The sequence below is a fragment of the Stegostoma tigrinum genome, chromosome 22 (assembly GCF_030684315.1).
Source record: "Stegostoma tigrinum isolate sSteTig4 chromosome 22, sSteTig4.hap1, whole genome shotgun sequence".
In the NCBI taxonomy this organism is placed as follows: Eukaryota; Metazoa; Chordata; class Chondrichthyes; order Orectolobiformes; family Stegostomatidae; genus Stegostoma; species Stegostoma tigrinum.
The window spans coordinates 7,797,233-7,821,680 of NC_081375.1; the positions used below are offsets into that span (position 1 = coordinate 7,797,233).

General features: G+C 44.5%; 1 protein-coding gene across 1 annotated transcript in view; it reads left to right on the top strand.

Annotated features, from left to right (window-relative positions):
* The first annotated feature begins 5,137 nt into the window (after nucleotides 1-5,137).
* The window catches only part of ern1 (endoplasmic reticulum to nucleus signaling 1), a 97,389-nt gene continuing 78,078 nt past the window's right edge, over nucleotides 5,138-24,448 (top strand). The window contains exon 1 of the mRNA XM_048554912.2: nucleotides 5,138-5,301. Within this exon, the coding sequence (XP_048410869.1) occupies nucleotides 5,227-5,301 (75 nt within the window). The 5' untranslated portion in view covers nucleotides 5,138-5,226. The remainder of the gene's footprint in view (nucleotides 5,302-24,448) is intronic.

Here is a 24,448-nt window from a genome sequence, read left to right on the forward strand (position 1 = left end):
CCAATACCATCTATGATCTCATCACCTCAGGGGACCTCCCACCCACAGTCTCCAACCTTATTGTTCCCCAACCCTGCACGGCCCCTTTCTATCTCCTTCCCAAAATCCACAAACCCACCTGCCCTGGTCGACCTATTGTCTCAGCCTGTTCCTGCCCCACCGAACTCATCTCCACCTATCTGGACTCCATTTTCTCCTACTTGCTCCAGGAACCCTCCACCTACATCCGTGACACCACCCACGCCCTCCACCTCCTCCAGAACTTCCAATTCCCTGGCCCCCAACACCTCATTTTCACCATGGAAGTCCAGTCCCTATACACCTGTATTCTGCATGCAGATGGCCTCAAGGCCCTCCGCTTCTTCCTGTCCTGCAGGCCTGACCAGTCACCCTCCACCGACACCCTCATCCGCCTAGCCGAACTCATCCTCACCCTCAACTTCTCCTTTGCTTCCTCCCACTTCCTACAGACAAAGGGGGTGGCCATGGGTACCCACATGGGCCCCAGCTATGCCTGCCTCTTTGTAGGTTACGTGGAACAGTCCCTCTTCCGCACCTACACAGGCCGCAAACCCCACCTCTTCCTCCGTTACATTGATGACTGTACCGGCGCCGCCTCTTGCTCCCCAGAGGAGCTCGAACAGTTCATCCACTTCACCAACACCTTCCACCCCAACCTTCAGTTCACCTGGACCATCTCCAACACATCCCTCACCTTGCTGGACCTCTCAGTCTCCATCTCAGGTAACCAGCTAGAAACTGATGTCCATTTCAAGCCCACCGACTCCCACAGCTACCGAGAATACACCACCTTCCACCCACCCTCCTGCAAAAATTCCATCCCCTATTCCCAATTCCTTCGCCTCCGCCGCATCTGCTGCCAGGATGAGGCATTCCACTTCCACACATCCCAGATGTCCACGTTCTTCCAGGACCGCAACTTCCCCCCCCCAACCCTGCAGTGGTCGAGAATGCCCTTGACCATGTCTCCTGCATTTCCTGCAACACATCCCTCACACCCCGCCCCCCGCAATAACCGCCCTAAGAGGATCCCCCTCGTTCTCACACACCACCCCACCAACCTCCGGATACAACGCATCATCCTCCAACACTTCCGCCATCTACAATCCGACCCCACCACCCAAGACACTTTTCCATCCCCACCCTTGTCTGCCTTGCAGAGAGACCACTCTCTCCGTGACTCCCTTGTCCGCTCCACACTGCCCTCCAACCCCACCATACCCGGCACCTTCCCCTGCAACCGCAGGAAGTGCTACACTTGCCCCCACACCTCCTCCCTCACCCCCATCTCAGGTCCCAAGATGACTTTCCATATTAAGCAGATGTTCACCTGCACATCTGCCAATGTGGTATACAGTATCCACTGTACCCGGTGTGGCTTCCTCTACATTGGGGAAACCAAGCGGAGGCTTGGGGACCGCTTTGCAGAACACCTCCGCTCGGTTCTCAATAAACAACTGCACCTCCCAGTCGGGAACCATTTTAACTCCGCCTCCCATTCCTTAGACAACATGTCCATCATGGGCCTCCTGCAGTGCCACAATGATGCCACCCGAAGGTTGCAGGAACAGCAACTCATATTCCGCTTGGGAACCCTGCAGCCCAATGGTATCAACGTGGACTTCTCAAGCTTCAAAATCTCCCCTTCTCCCACTGCATCCCAAAACCAGCCCAGCTCGTTCTCTCTCCCCACTGCATCCCAAAACCAGCCCAGCTCGTCCCCGCCTCCCTAACCTGTTTTTCCTCTCACCTCTCCCCTCCTCCCACCTCAAGCCGCACCTCCATTTCCTACCTACTAACCTCATCCCACCTCCTTGACCTGTCCGTCTTCCCTGGACTGACCTATCCCCTCTCTACCTCCCCATCTATACTCTCCTCTCCACCTATCTTCTTCTCTATCTATCTTCGGTCCGCCTCCCGCTCGCTCCCTATGTATTTCAGAACCCTCACCCCATCCCCCTCTCTGATGAAGGGTCTAGGCCTGAAATGTCAGCTTTTGTGCCCCTGAGATGCTGCTGGGCCTGGTGTGTTCATCCAGCTTCACACTTTGTTATCTTTATGACGGTGGTTTGAAGTGTGTCTACTTCAACACCAGGAGCATCTGGAATAAGGTGGGTGAACATGCAGCATGGGTTGGTACCTGGGACTTCGATGCTGTGGCCATCTTGGAGACATGGATACAGCAGGGACAGGAATGGCTGTTACAGGTTCCAGGGTTTAGATGTTTCAGCAAGATCAGGGAAGGTGGTAAAAGAGGGGGAGGTGTGTCATTATTAGTCAAGAACAGTATTTCAGTGGCAGAAAGGACGTTTGATGAGGACTTGTCTACTGAGGTAGTATGGGCTGAGGTTAGAAACAGGAAAAGAGAGGTCATCCTGTTGGGAGTTTTCTATAGGCCACTGAAAAGCTCCAGAGATGTAGAGGAAAGGATTGCAAAGATGATCCTGGATAGGAGCAAAAGTAACAGGGTAGTTGTTATGGAGTCTTTAACTTTCCAAATATTGACTGGAAACACTATAGTTCGAGTACTTTACATGGGTCAGTTTTTGTCCAATGTGTGCAGGAGGGTTTCCTGACACAGTACGTAGATAGGCCAACAAGAGGCGAAGCCACATTGGATTTTGTACTGTGTAATGAACCAGGCCAGGTGTTAGATTTGGAGGTAGGTGAGCACTTTGGAGACAGTGACCGCAATTCGGTTACATTTACTTTAGTGATGGAAAGGGATAGGTAAATACTGCAGGGCAAGAGTTACAGCTGGGGGAAAGGCAGTTATGAGGCAATTAGGTAAGATTTAGGATGCATAGAATGGGGAAGGAAACTGCAGGGGCTGGGCACAATTGAAATGTGGAGCTTGTTCAAGGATCAGCTACTGCATGTCTTTGATAACATCGTACCTGTCAGGCAGGGAGGAAGTGGTCGAGCGAGTGAACCATGGTTTACTAAAGAAGTTGAATCTTTTGTCAAGAGGAAGAAGGAGGCGTGAAGGCTCAGTTAGGGCACTTGAGAGTTACCAGTTAGCCAGGAAGGACCGAAAGAGAGAGCTAAGAATATTCAGACGTTTTGGCAGGTAGGATCAAGGAAAACCCTAAAGCTTTCTATAGGTAAGTCAGGAATAAAACAATGACTAGAGTAAGATTAGGGCCAGTCAAGGACAGTAGTGGGAAGTTGTGTGTGGAGTCCGAAGAGATAGGAGAGGCGCTAAATGAATCTTTTTCGTCAGTATTCACACAGGAAAAAGACAATGTTGTCACGGAGAATACTGGGATACAGGCTATAAGACTAGATGGGATTGAGGTTCATAAGGAGGAGGTGTTAGCAATTCTGGAAAGTGTGATAATAGGTAAGTCTCCTGGGCTGGATGGGATGTATCGTAGGATTCTCTGAGAAGCTAGGGAGGAGATTGCAGAGCCTTTGGCTTTGATCTTTATGTCATTATTGTCTACAGGAATAGTGCCAGAAGACTGGAGGATAGCAAATGTCCTCTTGTTCAAGAAGGGGAGTTGAGACAACCCTGGTAATTATAGACCAGTGAGCTTTACTTCAGTTGTGGGTAAAGTGTTGGAAAGGATTATAAGAGATAGGATTTATAATCATCTAGAAAGGAATAATTTGATTAGGGATAGTCAACACCGTGTATAAAGGGGAGGTCCTGCCTCGCAAGCCTTATTGAGTTCTTTGAGAAGGTGACCAAACAGGTGGATGAGGGTAAAGCAGTTGATGTGGTGTATGTGGATTTCAGTAAAGCCTTTGATAAGGTTCCCCACAGTAGGCTATTGCAGAAAATACGGAGTCATGGGATTGAGGGTGATTTAGCGGTTTGGATCAGAAATTGGCTAGCTGTAAGAAGACAGAGGGTGGTGATTGATGGGAAATGTTCATCCTGGCGTTCATTTACTAGTGGCGTACCGCAAGGATCTGTTTAGGGGGCACTGCTGTTTGTCATTTTTATAAATGACCTGAATGAGGGTGGAGAAGGATGAGTTAGTAAATTTGTGGATGATGCTAAAGTCAGTGGAGTTGTTGATCATGCGGAAGGATGTTGTAGGTTACAGACGGATACAGATAAACTGCAGAGCTGGGCTGAGAGGTGACAAATGGAGTTTAATGGGGAAAAGTGCGAGTGATTCACTTTTGGAAGGAGTAACAGGAATACAGAGTACTGGGCTAATGGTAAAATTCTTTGTAGTGTGGATGAGCAGAGGGATCTCTGTGCCCATGTGCATAGGTCCCTGAATGTTGCCACCCAGGTTGATAGGGTTGTTAAGAAGGTGTACTGTGTGTTAGGTTTTTTTGGTAGAGGGATTGAGTTTTGGAGCCATGAGGTCATGTTGCACCTGTTCAAAACTCTGGTCCGGCCACACTTGGAGCATTGCTCCAACTGTGTTCTGGTTGCCGCATTATAGGAAGGTTGTGGAAGCATTGGAAAGGGTACAGAGGAGATTTACCAGAATGTTGCCTGGTATGGAGGAAAGGTCTTATGAGGAAAGACTGAGGCTGTTTTCGTTAGAGAGAAATTACTATTAATCCAGAGACTCAGAAAACATTCTAGGGACCAGGGTTCGAAATCCGCCCTGGCAGATGGTAGAATTTGAATTAAACAAAATATCTGGAATTAAGAATCTAATGATGACGATGAATCCATTGTTGATTGTTGGGAAAACCCATCTGGTTCACTGAAGACTTTCAGGGAAGGAAACTGCCATCCTTACCTGATCTGGCCTCCAGACCGACAGCAATGTGGTTGGCTGTGAACTGTCCTCTGGGCAATTAGGGATGCGCCGCAAATGCTAACCTAGCTAATGATGCCCTCATCCCGTTAATGAATAAAAGGAAAAAAGATTGTTGGACACAGAGACCACTCCTCCAGCTGGTAACTGACAATCCACCTTGACCCCCAGTGTGATTGATGATAAATAAGACCCGCCCTCCCAGGGTATGATTGGACATACAGAAACCTTCCCCACCCACTCAGCGGGTGATTAACAGTACAGAGACCCCACCCATTTAGTGGGTGGAGTTGCACCTTTTCCCCGCCCCCATGGGTGTGATTCATGTCCTCATCACCCCGCCCTCTGCGTGTGATTGACAGTCAGGTCGAACCGCCCCACTTTGGGTGATTGACGGCTGTGCTGTCTCACCCCTGACATCGGAGACGGAGGAGGTTGAACTGAGGAAGATCTTTGAGCTGCACCAGCGTTGACCATGGCTGGATCTGGGTGTCCGAGGCTCTCGTTATTCCTGGTCGGCCTGTCGCTGTGGTCACTGTTGTCGGGGAAGGTGAGTGTGAGCTGGAGCTGGGGCAACAGCGAGGCCCGATGGTCGGGCAGGGGCCCGGGCCCTGGCCCTAAGCCTTAGGCCCCGCAGTCGATTGCAGTGACCGCCAGTGGAAAAACTGCCTTGGGCTGGAGAAGCCCACGTGTGCTCGCCAGAAAGGAAGAGTCATTCTTCGTCAGGAAAGCACTTCAGAATAAAACTCTGAGTCTGATGGGGTTATTTGTTTATTTTTATTTGATTGTATCTGTACTTGTGATTAGTGCAGAAATCCTTAAACGTTAGACTTGAGATCTCTGTAACCCACTGAACTCACCTCACCATCACTAATCACACAGTTAGGGTCCCAGTTTTTTTTAAATTTCGTGTTTGTGGTATGTATATTACCAGCAGTGCAGAATTTCTCTGGCTGTCTTGATTTAAGTGATGGTGGACCATCTTCTTGAATGCTTGCAGACCTTGCTGCCACTGGTGTGTCTGGAACTTTAGAATGGTGGCACCGTTGACATGGAACGGTGTGTGTCTGACTTGTTAGGAGAAGTTGGAGGTGGAGGTGTACCCGTCACATTGTTGCTCATGTCCTTCTCGATGTTACCAGTTACGTAGGAGGGAAGTGCTGCTGAAATATCCTTGGTGTGTTGTTTTAATGCATCCTGCAACTGCAGATCTTCTCTCCCACTGCCTTCTACCCCTTTCGTCTAGTATATGCTTGTGACAGCCTTCACGTGGGCATGTATAGCCAAGTTTGTGGATGACACAAGTAAATGGCAGGCAAGTGTTGAGGACAACGGAGGTTGCAGCTGGTTGTACTCAAGTGAGTGGGATACAGTATGGGTTTGTGTGAGGTTATGCAATTTGGCTGGAAGAATAGAGAAAATGAATATTATTAAAATGAGGAAAAACTGCAGAAAGCTGCAGCACAGAGGCTTTGGATTTCTCTTGTATAAATCACAACCTATCATATAAATAATGGGAAGGCAGATGGAATGTTGGAGGGACACAGGAGGTCAGGCAGCACCAGAGGAGCAGGAAAGTTGGCATTTTGGGTTGGGGCAGCTCTTATTATCTCTCAGATGGAATGTTGGCATTTTTTTCAGATGAAATTGTGTGTAAAAAAAAAGGGAAGTCTTGCTGAAACTATACACAATGCTAGTTAGATCACACTTGGCATACTGTGAACAATTTTGGTTCCTTTTCTAAGGAAAGATAACTGGTATTGGAGGCAGTCCAGAAAAGGTTCACTAGATTGATCCCAACTATGAAGGGATTATTTTATGATCAGAGGTTATGTAATTGGGCTTTACTCATCCGAGTTTAAAAATTGATGGTTACTTCATTTAAACAAACAAGAATTTTAGGCAACTCAAAATTAGAAATACTGTGGATACTGGAAATGTGAAATGAAAGTAGTGCTGGAGAAACTCAGCTGCATCTGTGGGCAGAGAAAGGGTTAATGTTTCAAGTCCAGTTTGACTCTGACAGGACTTCACAGGATTAGAAGAGAATTAGAAGAATTGAAGAATTAGAATTAATTGGAGAATTAGAGTCTAGGACTGGAGGGCACAATTTCAGAGTAAGGATTGCATATTTGAGACAGGAGGAATTTCTTCTCTGGGGCGTAGTGAATCTGGAATTCTTTATGCCAGAGGACTGTAGACCCTCTATCATTAAGTATTTTCAAGGCTGAGATGAGCAGATTTTTCAATTAGTAAGAGAATCAAGTGTTATGGGGAAATTGCAGGAGAATGGAGTTGAAAATTATCCAATTAGAATGGTGGACGAGACTTGATGGCTGAGTGGTCTACTACTTCTACATCTTAATGGTCTTGTCAGCCTACTTATGGTTGTACAATTCATATGTTGCTGATATATTGAATTGTTCTCATCTAAAACTGGTAGGGATATTTTGAGTGAGCCTAGGATGGAATGTACTTGTTCTGTTAGGGAAGGTTTAAACTAGATGACACATTCCCACCTTCCTCCCTAAGAGGAGCTTAGATTCAGTGGAAGCAAAACTAGTAAAAGAAAGTCGAAGGGTAATCAAAAAATAGAAGAGGATAAAGCAATGGTAAGCATCACATTGGATCAAAATGGAAAACATGCTCAATCAAGCTGATTAAAGGCATTCTGTCTCCATTTGTAGCATTCACAAAAGGGTTGAAGATTTGAATGTACACATTTAAGTTAATGGATATGATTTAGTTTTCACTAGAGATTAAAGGATGGTTGAAATTTGGAACAGAATATCCAAGAACTATCTTCATTGGGATGGGGTATAATGATGGCAAAGGAGGTGGGGTAGCACTCCTAATAACGGATGACATCAGTCTGTTAGTAAGAGAGGATTTTAGATCATAGGGTCATGATGTAGAATTAAAACAGCAAAGAGAAGCAAACATTAGTGATTGTTGTTTGTAGAATACCAAACTGCACAATACATGGATAATACAGGAATAATGAGTGACTTTAATTTACATGACCCTGACTGGTTTAACAAAGTCAGCATTAATGCATTGGAAGATAACTTTTTGTAGTATGTACAAGATGGCTTTATGGAACAAGCAACAAGGCATCAGGCTATTTTGGATTTGGTATCATGTAATGAGAAAAGACTAATTAATAACCTTCCTGTAATAAAGGGAAAATGGTGACCATGATATGAGAGAATTTCACATGAAGTTTGAATATGACTTTCTTCATTATGAAGCTGAGGTCTTAAATCTGAGCAAAGGAAACTGAGGGTGTGGTGGACAAGTTAGCTTGGGTTGATTGGGAAATTACATTAAATGATTTGATAGTAGTTAGGCAATGGCTAGTATTTAAAGAAACACTACAAGCTCAACAACAGACATTCATTCCTCTAATACACAAACAGCCAAAGGGAAAGGTAAAACAACAAAGGAAATGGCTGATTTTAAAAATGTCAAATAATGCTAAACCTGAGGATTGGAAACAATTTAGGGTCCAGCAAAGCAGAGTCAAGAAACTGGTGATGAAAGAGAGATTAGAGAATATGAATGCAAGCTGGTGGGAAATATAAAGGGGAAATTGAAAAAGCTTCTACCAATATATGGAAGGAAAATGATCAGCAAGGATGAACATGGGCTCATTACAGACGTGAGCTGAGAATTTATAGTGGAGAACAGGGAAATGGCAAAGAAAGGAAGCGGCTAATTTGCATCTGTCTTCACAGAAGATGTAGAAAATTTCCCTAGGTGACTAAGGGACTTGTGTAATTGAAGATCTGAAAAGAGGTACGAGTTGAAAAACCAACTGGATTAAGGGTGATAAATATACTTGACAAGATAAACTTCAACCCAGTGTGTTGAAAGAAGTAGCAGGAAAGATAGTGATACATTGGTGGATATTTTGCATAATTTGATAGATTATGGGAAGTTTCCAGCTCATTCGAAAATGTTAAATGTAACCCCACTATTTAAGATGGGAGTGAGAATGGAGAACTACAAACCTGTTGATTAATATCCTTCGTGGGGAAAATGTCAGAATTCATTATAATAGATATGATAACTGAATATTTGAAAAAGAATGGCAAAATAGGACAGAATCAGCATGGTTTTATGAAAGGAATTAAGTTTGACAAACTTGGAGCTGTCTGAGGATGTTATCTGTAGCATAGACAAAAGAAGAACCCTTGGATTCAGCTCATTTGGATTTTCACAAGGCTTTTGATAAGGTCCCACACAAGGTGAATTATAAAATTAGAGCACATGGGATTAGAGGAATATTCTAGTATGGATTGAAAACAAGTTAATAAAATAGAGTGTAGGAATAAATAGATTATTCTCAGTGTGGCAGACTGTTACTGGTGTGGTACTGTAAGGATCAGTGCTAAGTTCGTGACTGTTCAATGAACAAATTAAAAATTAAGCAATAACGGCACCATGAGTGTCTAGATGACACAGATCAACAACAATTCAGGAAACTATGAATCAGATGCAAGCTCATCAGCTCTAACCCACAGTGCCAACCAAGGCAAGTGCTGGCTTTGTGATTATGTGATAAAGGTGCAAGAAAGCAGACAAACACTTCCAAAAGAGAGAGGAAAACTGACATCTAAGTTACCAAAGACCGTGCTCATCGCAACCAGTTAAACCGCACAACACAAACAGAATGCCGTTTAATTCGAGGGAAACTGCAAAATACTATGGCTCAGTCAGGGGTGTCCTCATATACAAATCACGAAGTTAGCACGCAGGTATACCAAGTAATTACAAAGGCAAATGCAATTTTAGTCTTTATTACAGGGAACAGACTTTAAAGCGGGAAATTCATGCTACAACTATAAAGATCATTGGTAAAATGTCCCTGAGAATACGCCACACAGTTTTGTGCTCCGTATTCAAGGAGAGATATGCTTGTGACAGAATAACAGAAAGTTCAAAGAAGGTTCAATGGGTTGATTGACATAACAGGGTGTGGAGCTGGATGAACACAGCAGGCCAAGCAGCATCGTAGGAGAGGAAAGTTAAGCCGAGCAGGAAGGGACATTGCAAGCATATCTCTCCTTGAATACGGAGCACAAAACTGTATGGTGTACTCTCAGGGACATTTTACCAATGATCTTTATGGTTGTAGCATGAATTTCCCGCTTTAAAGTCTGTTCCCTGTAATAAAGACTAAAATTGCATTTGCCTTTGTAATTATTTGGTATACCTGCGTGCCAACTGTGATTTGTATATGAGGACACCCCAAACTGACTGAGCCATAGTATTTTGCAGTTTCCCTCTAATTAAATGGCATTCTGTTTATGTGTGGTGCGGTTTAACTGGTTGTGATGAGAATGGTCTTTGTAACTTAGATGTCAGTTTTCCTCTCTCTTTTGGAAGTGTTTGTCTGCTTTCTTGCACCTTTTATTACATAATCACAAAGCCAGCACTTGCCTTGGTTGGCACTGTGGGTTAGAGCTGATGAGCTTGCATCTGTTTCAGAGTTGCCTGAATTGTCGTTGCTCTGTGTCATCTAGACACTCATGGTGCCGTTATTGCTTAATTTTTAATTTGTTCATTATACCAGTGTTCTGTTTGCTGCCTTGTAAAAATTTAGGGTCCATCTGCTAGAAATTGGAAATGGAAAGGATCTCAATGATGCAATTAGCCCTTGATGTGGCTTTCAGTGTTCTGTGCTAGTTAAGTAGTCGTCATGGTCTGTACTGTGGTATAACCTTCTGGTCATCTTGAGAGTTCATTAGTTATTGAATTGTGTCTTAGTATCTAGCCTCACATGCTACAAGTTAGTTAAACAGTTTCATTAAGGTTTTTTAAAAGTTTAAATTCCTCTCGGCTCAGACAAAAACTGCCTTTTCCTTCAAGTTGGTTCTTTGCATCAGACCTACATATCAATGTAATGAATTCTCAAAACTGATTTAAAATAATATTTTCAGAAATAAAACTCACCTATTGACTGTAAAGGAAGTCCTGGGGTATTGTTGATTGGGCACATACTGTCCTGCTGGAGACAGAAAGGAACAGGATACTCTGATTATACGTAAGCAATAAAATTGATCTCAGGAAAGCAAACACCTAGCCAAACAACATTGCCCACTGGTGAGTGCTTGACTCCTCCCATTGTAGAGAATTCTTGAGCCAATTTAATACAAGACCTTAGCACAGTGTTCCTTTTGATGTTATTTTGTTACGCTTGGTATAGTCAATTCATTACCAGGACGCAGCAAAACAAAATCTAATTGCCCTTAAGTGCTTGGCGCAAATGTGACATTTCTTGGCAAACTTCTGCATTTATATCAGCCTTGAATTTTGTGCACACTTAATTGTGGAGGAGATTTTAAATTGTTTGCACAAGCAAGGTTTCTGGGAAAAACGGGGAGGATAGCATCCCTGACAAAATTGCAGTTTGGGATTAATCAGCTTGTATGCTGTTTAGTGAGGATGTGTTTCCTTCTAATTTCTCTTTTACTTTTCCCTAAGCTATACACCCACTCCCTCCATTTTATATTCTGTTGGTGTTTCTCTCAAATGTGACGTTTCAAGTCTTTGACATTGTCAGAACAGTCATTGTACAACTTGAAACATTGTCAACTGTCAGATAGGTGCAGGACGTCATAATTACGTCTGATCTTACACTTAGTTGGTCTTTGCTTGCTGGCTTTCTTAGCTGACACAATTTTTATAGATCGCTCTGTAATCTTTATGGTTTAATACTCCACCTGGTAATAAATTTGCCCCATTAATCCCTTCTAGTGCATTATCGTTTATTGGCAGTCCTGTATTATGATAGCCTGAAGTCACACTGAGTAATTTCTTTCCATTATCATTACTGAAACTGATAATCTGAATTTAACTTGGTAAAGGACCAAGAAAATTACTTAATTGTTAGGTTTTCACAACTATTGCTGAGACTATTGTGACGAGAAAATTAAATATATCTATTGGTGCTCTATGTGCAGTTAATTACTGTTAATAAATAGGAGGTCGCAGTCCAAGATTCCACAAATGGAAAATTACAGAATTCTATTTCCACAATTGGATTACTGATAGTTTCATCTGTTTGAATGCTAACTTTTTGGTCAGGACATCTGAAGCATTCGTTAATCTCTGGTGCCAGAGAATCTTTTACTGTCCTCCTGAGTCAGTCTGATGGAACTTCATTTAAGTGTCTCTGATTTGCAGCAGTTCTCTAGTATTGTATAGTAGATATTTATCAGCCCTTTGCTGTTCTGTAGTCTCTAAAGCTTAATTACAAGCTCAACACTCTCATTTGAAATAATACCAACAGGTGTAGTTTATATTTAAATGTGTCTGTGGATTTAACCTCTTTCTCAATATAACCTTTAAGTAGAAGATGTCAGTTCATTTTTAGTTTCTTTCTGGTTTCACATAGATCTCTGATTAGCAGATGATATCAGTGTGAGGTCTCGTCTGCTCCAGAGGCATGTCATAACTTCTTTGATAATAACGTGTGGAGCTGGATGAACACAGTAGGCCAAGCAGCATCTTAGGAATACAAAAGCTGACGCTCCGGGCCTAGACCCTTCATCAGAAAAGGGGGGATGGGGTGAGGGTTCTGAAATAAATAGGGAGAGGGCGGGAGGCAGATCGAAGATAGAGGAGAGTATGGGTGGGGAGTAAGGAGGGGATAGGTCTGTCCAGGCAGGATGGATAGGTCACGGGAGCGGGATGAGGTTGGTAGGTAGGAAATGAAGGTGCAGCTTGGGGTGGGAGGAGGGGATAGGTGAGAGGAAGAACAGCTTAGGGAGGCGGGGATGAACTTGGGAACTCTGCAGCCCAATGGTATCAAGGTGGACTTCACAAGCTTCAAAATCTCCCCCTCCCCCCACTGCATTTTGAAGCTTGTGAAGTCCACATTGATACCATTGGGCTACAGGGTTCCCAAGTTCATCCCCGCCTCCCTAACCTGTTCTTCCTCTCACCCATCCCCTCCTCCCTCCCCAAGCCACACCTCCATTTCCCACCTACCAACCTCATCCCACCCCCTTGACCTGTCCGTCCTCCCCAGACTGACCTATCCCATCCCCTCCTCTGCACCTATCTTCTCCTCTATCCATCTTCAGTCCGCCTCTCCCGCACTGCCTATTTATTTCAGAACCCTCTCCCCATCCCCCTCTCTGATGAAGGATCTAGACCCAAAATGTCAGCTTTTGTGCTCCTGAGATGCTTGGCCTGCTGTGTTCATCCAGCTTCACACTTTGTTATCAGGGATGAACTGGGATGATTTTGGGATGCAGTGGGGGAAGGGGAGATTTTGAAGCTGGTGGAATCCACACTGATACCATTGGGCTGCAGGGTTCCCAAGTGGAATATGAGTTGCTATTCCTGCAATCTTCGGGTGGCATCATTGTGGCACTGCAGGAGGCCCATGCTGGACATGTCATCTAAGGAATGGGAGGGGGAGTTGAAATGGTTCACGACTGGAAGGTGCAGTTGTTTATTGCGAACCGAGCTAGGATGATTGAGAACATCTCTCAATATCAACCTGTTCAAATGAACCATTCATCTTCTTCATGTGCACTCGTGCTTCCAAACAAACCAGTGAACTGTTTATGCTGCTGAATTCTGTGCTTTGCATCGTAATGTTTTGTTCCAGAATCTAGATTGTGCATTCCTGTATGTGAATTTTGTTTTATCTTTTGCCCCCTACCTGGAAATTGAGCAAAAGCATCTGAAGTTGCTGTCTGTTTCAGAATAGTGTAAGGTTACTATTTCCAGAATTTCAATGAGGTTTTTCTTTTTTCCAAAATATCTGAATAAAGGTCAGATATTAGGTGAGCTCGTTGGCTGCAGAATAAGGAATTGAAGGAACTTTGGAACAGGATGAATGATATTGTTACCCATGATTCAGTTGCTGGTAAATAACCTTCTGATTTATCAACAAATTTATGTGTTCAAGTTCCACTTTAGAGACTTGAGTATAAAATTTAGGATGAAACTCCAGTGAGGCACTGGGGGAATGCTACATTGCCATCTTTCACAGGAGATGTTAAGTTCAGGATCCTTCTTGATTGCCAGTACATGTAAAAATCTTCAGACTGCAGCTATGAAAAAGAACTGTGGAATTCTGCTTGGTGTCTTGGTCAATATTTTCCTGTAATACAACCATGATTCTATTTCAGAAGGTACTTTAATGGATGGGAAGTGATTGGATCATGCAAAGGCTGTGATCTGTGTATAAATGTAGATTGTTCCTCTTTTTTTGATTATTTGCTTTGAGCCATTGAGGCAGAGGTGTAGGAATGCTAACAGAAATGGTTGGACTGAATAGCTTGTTTCTGAGTTGCAATTTCGGCATGCATTTCCACATACATTAGTGCGTTGGTGGGCAAAAGATTAAAAGTTCATAGTCGAAGGGTAATACACCATGGAAACATGCCCTTTTGGCCCAAATTGATCCTGGTGCGCACTCAGCTGATTCCAATTGCCCGCATTTAGTCCATATCCCTCTTTAAACCCTCCCATCCATGTGCCTATCAAATTGTTTTTTTAAATGCTATTGTACTTGCTTAAATCACTTCCTGTGGGACCCCGTTCCATATATGCACCACTCTTTGCGTGAAGAAGTTGCCCCTCAGGTCCTTATTAGATCTATGCCCTCTCACTTTAAAACAATACCTTCTAATTTTCAATTCCCCATTGGTGGGGAAAAGACTACAGGCATTCATCCTACCTATGCCTGTCATAATTTTATATACCTCGATAAGGTGACCCCTCATTCTCCAAAGAATATATCGTTCCTGGCCAACTTCTACCTATAACTCAGGCCTACTAGTCCTAGCAACATCCTTGTAAATCTTCTTTGCACACTTTCCAGTTTAATTATCTCTTTTCTGTAATAAGGTGACCAATAATCCCAAATGCGGCCTCACCAGCGACTTATACAACTGTAACACAACATCCCAACTCCTATATTCAGTGCCTTAACCAATTAAGGCCAGCATGCTAAATGTTGTAAGAACCAAAAGAACTGTGGATGCTGTAAATCAAGAACAAAAACAAAATTGCTGGAAAAGCTCAGCAGGTTCTGAGGAAGGTTCACAGGACCCGAAACGTTAACTCTGTTTTCTCCTCCACAGATGCTGCCAGACCTGCTGAGCTTTTCCAGCAGCTTTGTTTTTGTTCATGCTTCACCCACCCTGTCCACCTGTGACACCCGCTTTCAACAAACTATGGATTTGTACTCCTAGATCTTTGTTCCACAACCCTCCTCAGGACCTTACCAGTTATTGAATAAATCCTACCTTGGTTTGAATTTTCAAAGTGTAGCACCTCGCACTTATCTGTACTGAATTGCATTTGCCAATCCTCAGCCCACTTCCTCATCTGATCAAGATTGCTCTGTAATTTTTGATAACCTTCCTCACTATCAACGATATCTCCTGATTTTGTATCCTCTACGAACTTACTAATTATGCCTTGTACATTCTCATCCAGATCATATATGTAAATAAGAAATAACACTCCAGCACCAACCCATATGGCACACCACTAATTATCGGCCTCCAGCCCGAGAAACAACTTGCGACCATCACCTTCTGTTTCCTACCCTTGAGCGAATTTTGAATCCAATTAGCTAGGTCTCCCTGGATCCCATTGCAGCCTAACATTCGTGACAAGCTTGCTGTGTGCTACCTTGTCAAAAACCTTACTAAAGTCCATGTAGTCAATATCCACTCCCCTACGCTCATCCATCCTCCTGGTTACCTTTTCGAAAAACTGTGAAAGATCTGTCTGAGGTGACTTCCCATGCATAAGCCCATGCTGACTATCCCTAATCAGACCCTGACCATCCAAATGTTGGTTGATCCTGTCCCTCAGTATCATCTCCAATGACTTGCCTGCCACTGATGTCAGGCTTATTGGCCCTTAGTTCCTTGGCTTATCTTTGCTACCTTTCTTAAACAATGGAACAACATTAACCGCCTTCCAGTCTTCTGGAACTTCACTAGTGGCTAACGATGCAGGTAAAAATCTCTGCAAGGGGTTCTGCAACTTCTTCCCTAACCTTCCACAGCATCCAAGATGGACTTAATCAGGACCAGAGGATAACCTTAATTGCTTTAAGGCTGCAAACACCACCTCTTTAGTAATGCATATGCGTCCAAAACATACCCACTTGCTTCCCTTATTTCCTTAGCATCCATGATTCTCTCCTCAGTAAACAGTGAGGAGAATTATTCATTAAAAATCTCCACCTTCTGTGGCTCCACGCATTGACAGTCTTGCTGTTCTTTAAGGAGACCTATTCTCTCACTCAGGATTTCAGGACCTATTTTGGTGTTGCTTAAACACCGTTTTTGCTACATACAGGATCCATATCCAGAACAAAAAGCTCTTTAGAATACAGACTTCCTCTGTTAATAAATTCTAAAAAGCATTGTAGGATAGACCAACATGCATTAATTTGAAAAGACCAAGCTGTGTTTCAAGCAAGAAAAGGACTTGAGAGAATTTCTAATTTTATGTTCCCATCCTTTCTGATCCTTTTCTATTTGTGATATACAAGTGAACGGGAAATTCGTATTCTGGCCTTGACAATACTGGCCTCTCTCTGCTTCCAAGCATGTCTGAGGTAAATAGGATGATTTGTGTTTTTCTCCACCTGCTTTTTTTGCTAACCCTGAGGGCCGGCCACCTCAGAGGTCTACACTTGGGAATTTTCAAGAGAAGACTATGTCGGCAAGAAAATTGCCTGGTCACTTATGTTTGGTGTTGTGAGTTTTCTGTGCTTATTTCTGTGTTTGGTTCTTTTGCCTGTGAAACAATGGTCACTGCACCTCAGAAGCGTGGTACTTTATTGGCTGTCAAGCTTTGGGACTTCCTAAGGACGTGTAAGCATCAAAGGCCCAGCACACTGTCCGGCTGAAACAAGATTTTATTTATGTATTTCATTCCTTGTATTCTCCATGGCTGGAGCTGTTTTTCCTGAAGCCCCTTCTATAATACAGTTTAGTTCTACAATGAGATGGGATTGGAAAATCACATTGCACTTTCAGTAGAACAAGTTTAATTTAAATTAAAATGTTACCAAACAATTATTTCTTGCTTCAATCTTAAGAGACTGGTTGAATTTTCTGAACTTAGTGTCGAAGTATATGTTCGTAAAATCAGAAACTGGTTGAACTGCATCATTACCCCAGCAGTTTAGCGAGATTATCTTTGTGAGCTGTTGTTTAAAGTAGGAGTGTTTCTCCCACCTACTTCGAATTCACAGTATTTCTTTGTGACAAAGTTCAGAAAATGGGTCATTGCCCACGTGAACCAGTTAAAGCTTTTTTAAAAAAGCTACATATATGTAGATATTTCAAGACCTTTAAGCATCTCAAAGGTGCTTTAAAGCAAATTTTTTTGAAGTCAAATTCAAGAAAGTGGCCTCTTGTTTTCAGCGGCAGCAGCACGAGCCAGAGTGCAGACAGGAAGGTAAGGCGGTTTTTGTCTCTCCATGTATAAAAACTTGCCTCTTGCAAGCGGCCCTCGTTTTCAGCAGCGGGTGTGTGGAGGGACCGGAGGCCAGGAAGAAACAGATAAATTCGGGCATGGGCTAAACCTGACACACTACACGTGTAGTGTCTCCCACCGATCGTTGTCCTCTAACCAAAAAGACTCTGTGGAGGTTCGGTAAGGTAAGGCTTTATTTTATTCTTTTGGAAGTCTAGAGTAGAGGGAATAGAAGCTAGGGCAGTTGCATGCTCCTCTTGCAGGATGTGGGAGGTAAGGGTAACTGCTGGTGTCCCCTCTGACTTGACCTGCGAGAAGTGCACCCAACTCCCCCTCCTCACAAACCGTGTTAGGGAACTGGAGCTGGATGAACTCTGGATCATTTGAGAGGCTGAAGGTGTGATAGAGAGGAGTTACAGGGAGGTGGTCATACCCACGGTATAGGAAAAAGGTAGCTGGGTGACTGTCAGAAAAGGGAAAGGGAAAAGACAGTGCAGAGATCCCCTGTGGCCATTCCCCTCAATAATAAGTATACCAGCGAGTTTTGAGAAGATTTGTAGCTCAGGTTGAGGTTCTGGATGTGAGTTTGCTCACTGAGCTGGAAGGTTGGTTTTCAGACATTTCGTCACCATTCTAGGTAACATCATCAGTGAGCCTCCGACGAAGCGCTGGTGTTATGTCCCGCTTTCTATTTATGTGTTTAGGTATCCTTGGGTTCGTGATGTCATTTCCTGTGTTGGTGATGTCACTTCCTGTCATTTCTATACAGACAACAAGCAAAACGAACGTCGTCTACAAAATACCTTGCAAGAACTGTGACAAACACTACATTGGACAAACAGGCAGAAATCTAGCCACTAGGATACATGAACATCAACCAGCCACAAAATGACATGACCCACTATCACTCATATCCTTACATACAGATGAGGAAGGACACCACTTTGGGACAACACATCCATCCTAGGACAAGCCAAACAGAGACACGCACGAGAATTCCTAGAAGCATGGCATTCCAACTGGAACTCCATCAACAAACACACTAATTTGGAGCCATCAACAAACACACTAATTTGGAGCCAATCTACCGCCCCCTGAGAAAAAGAACAGGGAATGACATCACCAACCCAAGGAAACCTAAACACATAAATAGAAAGTGGGACATAACACCAGCGCTTCATCGGAGGCTCACTGATGATGTTACCTAGAATGGTGACGAAACGTCCGAAAGCTAACCTTCCAGCTCAGCGAGCAAACTCACATCCAGAATAAGTATACCATTTTGGATACTGTTGGGGGGGTGCTGACCACCAGGGGAGGGCCATAGCAGACAGGTCTCTGGCACTGAGCCTGACCCTGTGGCAAAGAAGGGAAGGGAGTAGAATAGGAGAGCAATTGTAGTGGGGGATTCAATAGTAAGAGGCACAGATAGGCGATTCTGTGGATGCAAGTGAGATGAAAGCTTGGTATGTTGCCTCTCGGGTGCCAGGGTCCGTGATGTCTCTGATCGTGTCTTCAACATCCTTAAGGGGGAGGCTGAGCAACCAGCAGTCATGGCACACATTGGTACACATCGATACCAATGACACAGGTAGAAAAAGGACAGAAATGTGAAAAACGAGTACAGGGATTTAGGTTGGAAGCTGAAGTCCAGGACAAACAGGGTAGTTATCTCTAGATTACTACCAGTGCCACAAGATAACGAGATAAGAAATGGGGAGAGAGTGCAGCCAAACACGTGGCTACAGGGCTGGTGTAGGAGGGAGGGCTTCCATTATGTGGATAATTGGAGCACATTCTGGGGAAGGTGGGACCTGTACAGTAAGGATGGGTTGCACCTGAACTGGGAGGGAGGTTTGCTCGAGCTCTGTGGAATGGTTTAAACTAGATTGGCAGGGGGTGGGGAATTGGATTTAAAAGTCCGAGAATGAGATATTCGGCCTTACAACAGACACAATTGGGAGTGAGGTTGTTTGTAACAAAATGCGGTTGATGGAGAGTAATTGCGGACACCGAGATAGTTTTGAGGTGTGTGTACTTCAGTGCTAGAAGTATCAGAAATAAGACGGATGAACTCAGAGCATGTGTCAGTACTTGGAACTATGATGTTGTGGCCAGTACAGAAACTTGGGTAACTCGGGGAGAGAAATGGTTGTTGGAAGTTCTGGGATTTAGATGCTTTAAAAGAAATCGGGAGGGTGGAAAAAGAAGTGTGGGGGATGCAGGGCATTGCTAATCAGGGCGAGTATAGCAGCTACTGAAAGGCAGTTCAAGAATGATATCCTTCGATTCCTCCCATTTCCTACAGACAAAGGGGGTGGCCATGGGTACCCGCATGGGCCCAAGCTATGCCTGCCTCTTTGTAGGTTACATGGAACAGTCCCTCTTCCGCACCTACACAGGCCCCAAACCCCACCTCTTTCTCCGTTACATTGATGACTGTATCGGCGCCACCTCTGGCTCCCCAGAGGAGCTCGAACAGTTCATCCACTTCACCAACACCTTCCACCCCAACCTCAAGTTCACCTGGGCCATCTCCAACACATCTCTCACCTTCCTGGACCTCTCAGTCTCCATCTCAGGCAACCAGCTTGTAACTGATGTCCATTTCAAGCCCACTGACTCCCACAGCGACCTAGAATACACCTCCTCCCGCCCGCCCACCCTCCTGCAAAAATTCCATCTCCTATTCCCAATTCCTCCGCCTCCACCGCATCTGCTCCCAGGATGAGACATTCCACTCCCGCACATCCCAGATGTCCACGTTCTTCAAGGACCGCAACTTTCCCCCCCACAGTGGTCGAGAACGCCCTTGACCGCGTCTCCTGCATTTCCCGCAACACACCCCTCACACCCCGCCCCCACCACAGCCGCCGAAAGAGGATCCCCCTCGTTCTCACATACCACCCCACCAACCTCCGGATACAACGCATCATCCTCCGACACTTCCGCCATCTACAATCCGACCCCACCACCCAAGACATTTTTCCATCCCCACCCTTGTCTGCCTTCAGGAGAGACCACTCTCTCCATGACTCCCTTGTCTGCTCCACACTCCCCTCCAAACCCAACACACCCAGCACCTTCCCCTGCAACCGCAGGAAGTGCTACACCTGCCTCCACACCACCACCCTCATCCCCATCCTAGGCCCCAGGATGACCTTCCATATCAAGCAGATGTTCACCTGCACATCTGCCAATGTGGTATACTGTATCCATTGCACCCGGTGTGGCTTCCTGTACATTGGGGAAACCAAGTGGAGGCTTGGGGACCGCTTTGCAGAACACCTCCGCTCGGTTCGCAACAAACATCTGCACCTCCCAGTCGCGAACCATTTCAGCTCCCCCTCCCATTCCTCAGATGACATGTCCATCATGGGCCTCCTGCGGTGCCACAGTGATGCCACCCGCAGGTTGCAGGAACAGCAACTTGTATTCCGCTTGGGAACCCTGCAGCCCAATGGTATCAACGTGGATTTCACAAGCTTCAAAATCTCCCCTTCCCCTACTGCATCCCAAAACCAGCCCAGTTCTTCCCCCCTCTCCCCCCTGCATCACAAAACCAGCCCAGCCTGTCTCTGCTTCCCTAACCTGTTCTTCCTTTCACCCATCCCTTCCTCCCACCTCAAGACGCACCTCCATTTCCTACCTACCACCTCATCCCGCCTCCTTGACCTGTCCATCTTCCCTGGACAGACCTATCCCCTCCCCACCTATACTCTCCTCTCTACCTATCTTGTTTTCTCTCTACTTTCGGTCCGCCTCCCCCCCTCTCCCTATTTATTCCAGTTCCCTCTCCCCATCCCCCTCTCTGATGAAGGGTCTAGGCCCGAAACGTCAGCTTTTGTCCTCCTGAGATGCTGCTTGGCCTGCTGTGTTCATCCAGCTCCACACTTTATCTTGGGTTCTCCAGTATCTGCAGTTCCCATTATCATCAAGAATGATATGTCTACCGAGTTAGTTTGGGTTGAGGTCAGGAGCAAGAAAGGAGCAGTCACTTGGGGTTTTTTTTACAGATCCCCTAATAGTTGTAGGGAAGTAGAGGAGCTGATTGAGAGGCAGATACTGGAAAGATGCAGAAGCCGCAGGGTTGTAGTCATGGGTGACTTCAACTTTCCAAATATTGATTGGAAACATTTTAGTTGTAATTGTAAAGGTGGAGCAGATTTTGTCCAGTGCGTTCAGGAAGGATTCCTGGCACAGTATTTAGATAGACCAACATGAGGAGAGGCCACTTTGGATTCGGTGCTTGGCAATGAACCGAGCCAAGTGTTAGACCTGTTGGTAAGAGAGCACTTTGGAGGTATTGATCATAATTCTGTGTTTCTTTTACGACAGTCATGGATAAGGATAGGCGCATACAGCAGGGTAAGGTTTATAATTGGGGGAAGGGTAATTACAATTCTGTTAGGCAAGAACTGGGTAACATAAATTGGGAGCAGATGCTGTCACGGAAGAGGACCACAGAAATGTGGAGATGTTTAAGGAATGCATACTGCATGTGCTCGATATGTTTGTCCCTAGCAGGCAGGGAAGATGACGAAGCCATGGTTCTTGAGAGAGGTCGAATGCCTGGTCAAGAGGAAGAACGATGCTGATGTAAGGTTTAGGAAAAGCGGAATGGAAAAGGCTCTAGTGGGGTACAAGTTAGCCAGGAAGGAGCTGAAGAAAGGGCTTAGGAGAGCTATAAGAAGGCATGAGAAAACCTTGGCAGACAGGATCAAGGAAAACTCCAAGGCTTTTTACACGTTTATGCAGAACGAGAGAATGACCAGAGAAAGGGTAGAACTGATGAAGGACTGTAAAGGGAATTTGTGCACAGAGCCTAAGGAGGTAGGAGAGGTGGAATGCAGAGCTGGGCTGAGAAGTGGCAGATGGAGTTTAACCCTGAAAAGTGTGAGGTCATTCATTTTGGAAGGACAAACTTGAAAACAGAATTCAGCATTAATGGAAAGATTCTTGGCAGTGTGGAGGAGCAGAGGGATCTTGGGTTTCATGTCCACAGTTCCCTGAGAGCTGCCACCCAGGTGGATAGAGTTGTTAAGAAGGCATATGGTGTGTTAGCTTTCATTAATAGAAGGTTTGAGATCAAGAGCTATGAAGTTATGCTCTAGCTATACAAAAGCCTGGTTTTCTCACATCTGGAGTATTGTGTCCAGTTTAGATTAGATTAGATTCTCTACAGTGTGGAAACAGGACCTTCGGCCCAACAAGTCCGCACTGCCCCTTGGAGCATCCCACCCAGACCCATCCCCCCATAAACCCACACACTCCTGAACACTTACGGGCAATTTAGCATGGCCGATCCACCTAGCCTGCACATCTTTGGACTGTGGGAGGAACCTGGAGTTCATTTCCTCATTACAGGAAAAAAACGTGGAAGCGTTAGAAAAGGTGCAGAGGAGATTTACCAGGATGTTGCCTGGAATGGAGGGAAGGTCTTGCGAGGAAAGGTTGTGAGAGCTAGGACTTTTCTCCTTAGAATGACGAAGGATGAGAGGTGACTTGATAGAGGTGTCCAAAATGATCAGACATATCGATAGAGTCGACAGCCAGAGACTTTTTTCCTTGGGTTGGAGGTAGCTTTTATGAGAGCGCATAGTTTTCAAGCGAAAGGAGGTAGATATTAGAGAGATGTCAGAGGTAGGTTCTTTACTCAGAGTGTGGTAGGGGCATGGAATGCATTGCCAGAGAGGGTAGTGGAGTTGGTCTCATTAGGGGCATTTAAGTGGTTATTAGATAGGCATATGGATGATAGTATAAGGTAGCGGTGGAGCTTAGACCTTAGGTTTCGAGTAAAAGTTCGCACAACATCATGGGCCAAAGGACCTGTACTGTGCTGTACTGTTCTAATCTGAACTGAAAAACCAATACGCAGCAGTGTACTCACCGTTGTAGGAGATACAGCAGCCAATTTGTGATTTGCAAGATCAAAGGATCAGGTCCTGAATGAACAAGACTAACAGTCTGTTCAAGCATGGAGAACTTGAGCCAAGAAATTGGCAGCAGTATTTATGAAAACCAAGACAAGGCAGGTCAATATTTGTAAAGAATGTCTGACAAAGGTAACATTTTCACTTTACTGCAGCTTGTGTACTGCATTTAACTTTATGAAATCTCATTTGCCCCATGTGAAGAAAGAAGATAAATTTAGAGAGCAATAAAGTTGTTTGAGAAGAATTTTTTTTAAAAAATTGCTTGTCCGCTGAGAGCCCTGTTGAGACAGCGTTTATTGCCTGTTCCTAGTTGCTTTTGAGAATGAGCTGCCTTCATCAACTGCTGCAGTGCATGTGCTGTAGGTATATCCACAGTACCTTTTAGGGAGGGAGTTCATGATTTTGACCCAGCCACGGAACAGTGACACATTTCCAAGTCAGGATGGTGAGTGACTTGGAGCAGATCTTGAAGGTGGTTGTGCTTCCTGCTGCCCTTGTCCTTTTAAATGGTAGCAGTTGTGGGCTCAGAGAATGCTGCCAAAGAATTAGGGGATTAAACTATGATTATTTTAGAGGAGGTGTTTGAAGATCTGGATAAGCTGTATGAAGATTTTGATCAGGGCTTTACAAGTGCCAAGGCAGTCCTGGATGAAAGTTTTGTCATTGGTGTTGATCTGGAAGAGGGCATGCAGATAGAGAATGCTTTAGTGTCCTTACCTCTAAGCCAAGAGATCCAGGTTCAAGTCCTGACTGCTCCAGATGTATGTAATAACATCCCTGTTCAGGGATGTCCAGCAAATGCTTAGAAGAACTGTATACTTTGAACAATGTTATGGAAAACACATTAACTGCTCATTCTGGAAGTATTATGTCAAGCAACTTCCTAAGTTGTCTTTCCAGGTATTGACAGAATACTGAAACCCAGATTGACCACTGACCTTATCATTTCAGGTTGTTGTTGCATCAGGCCTCGTGCCCGCACTTTTAATATACATCAATAGTTTCTTTCGAGTAAAGGGAAGTTGAAACACCACCTTTTTTTAAAAAAAAGTGAACATGCCTTTTAATCAAATTATAAATGTTGCTGTGATTAAAATTTACAAATACAAATTAGTATTTTGTACTCCTTTGTAGTTATAATACTGATCAGAATGTGTAAAATATCCAAAAGGTTGCGTAACAGCTGTAATAGGCTGAGGTTTATGGGAACTGCAAGAAAGCGATAGTAGTTGGGGAGACAAAAAAATATAGACAGAGGGTCAAGGTGGAGTCCCCATGCCTCTGCTAATG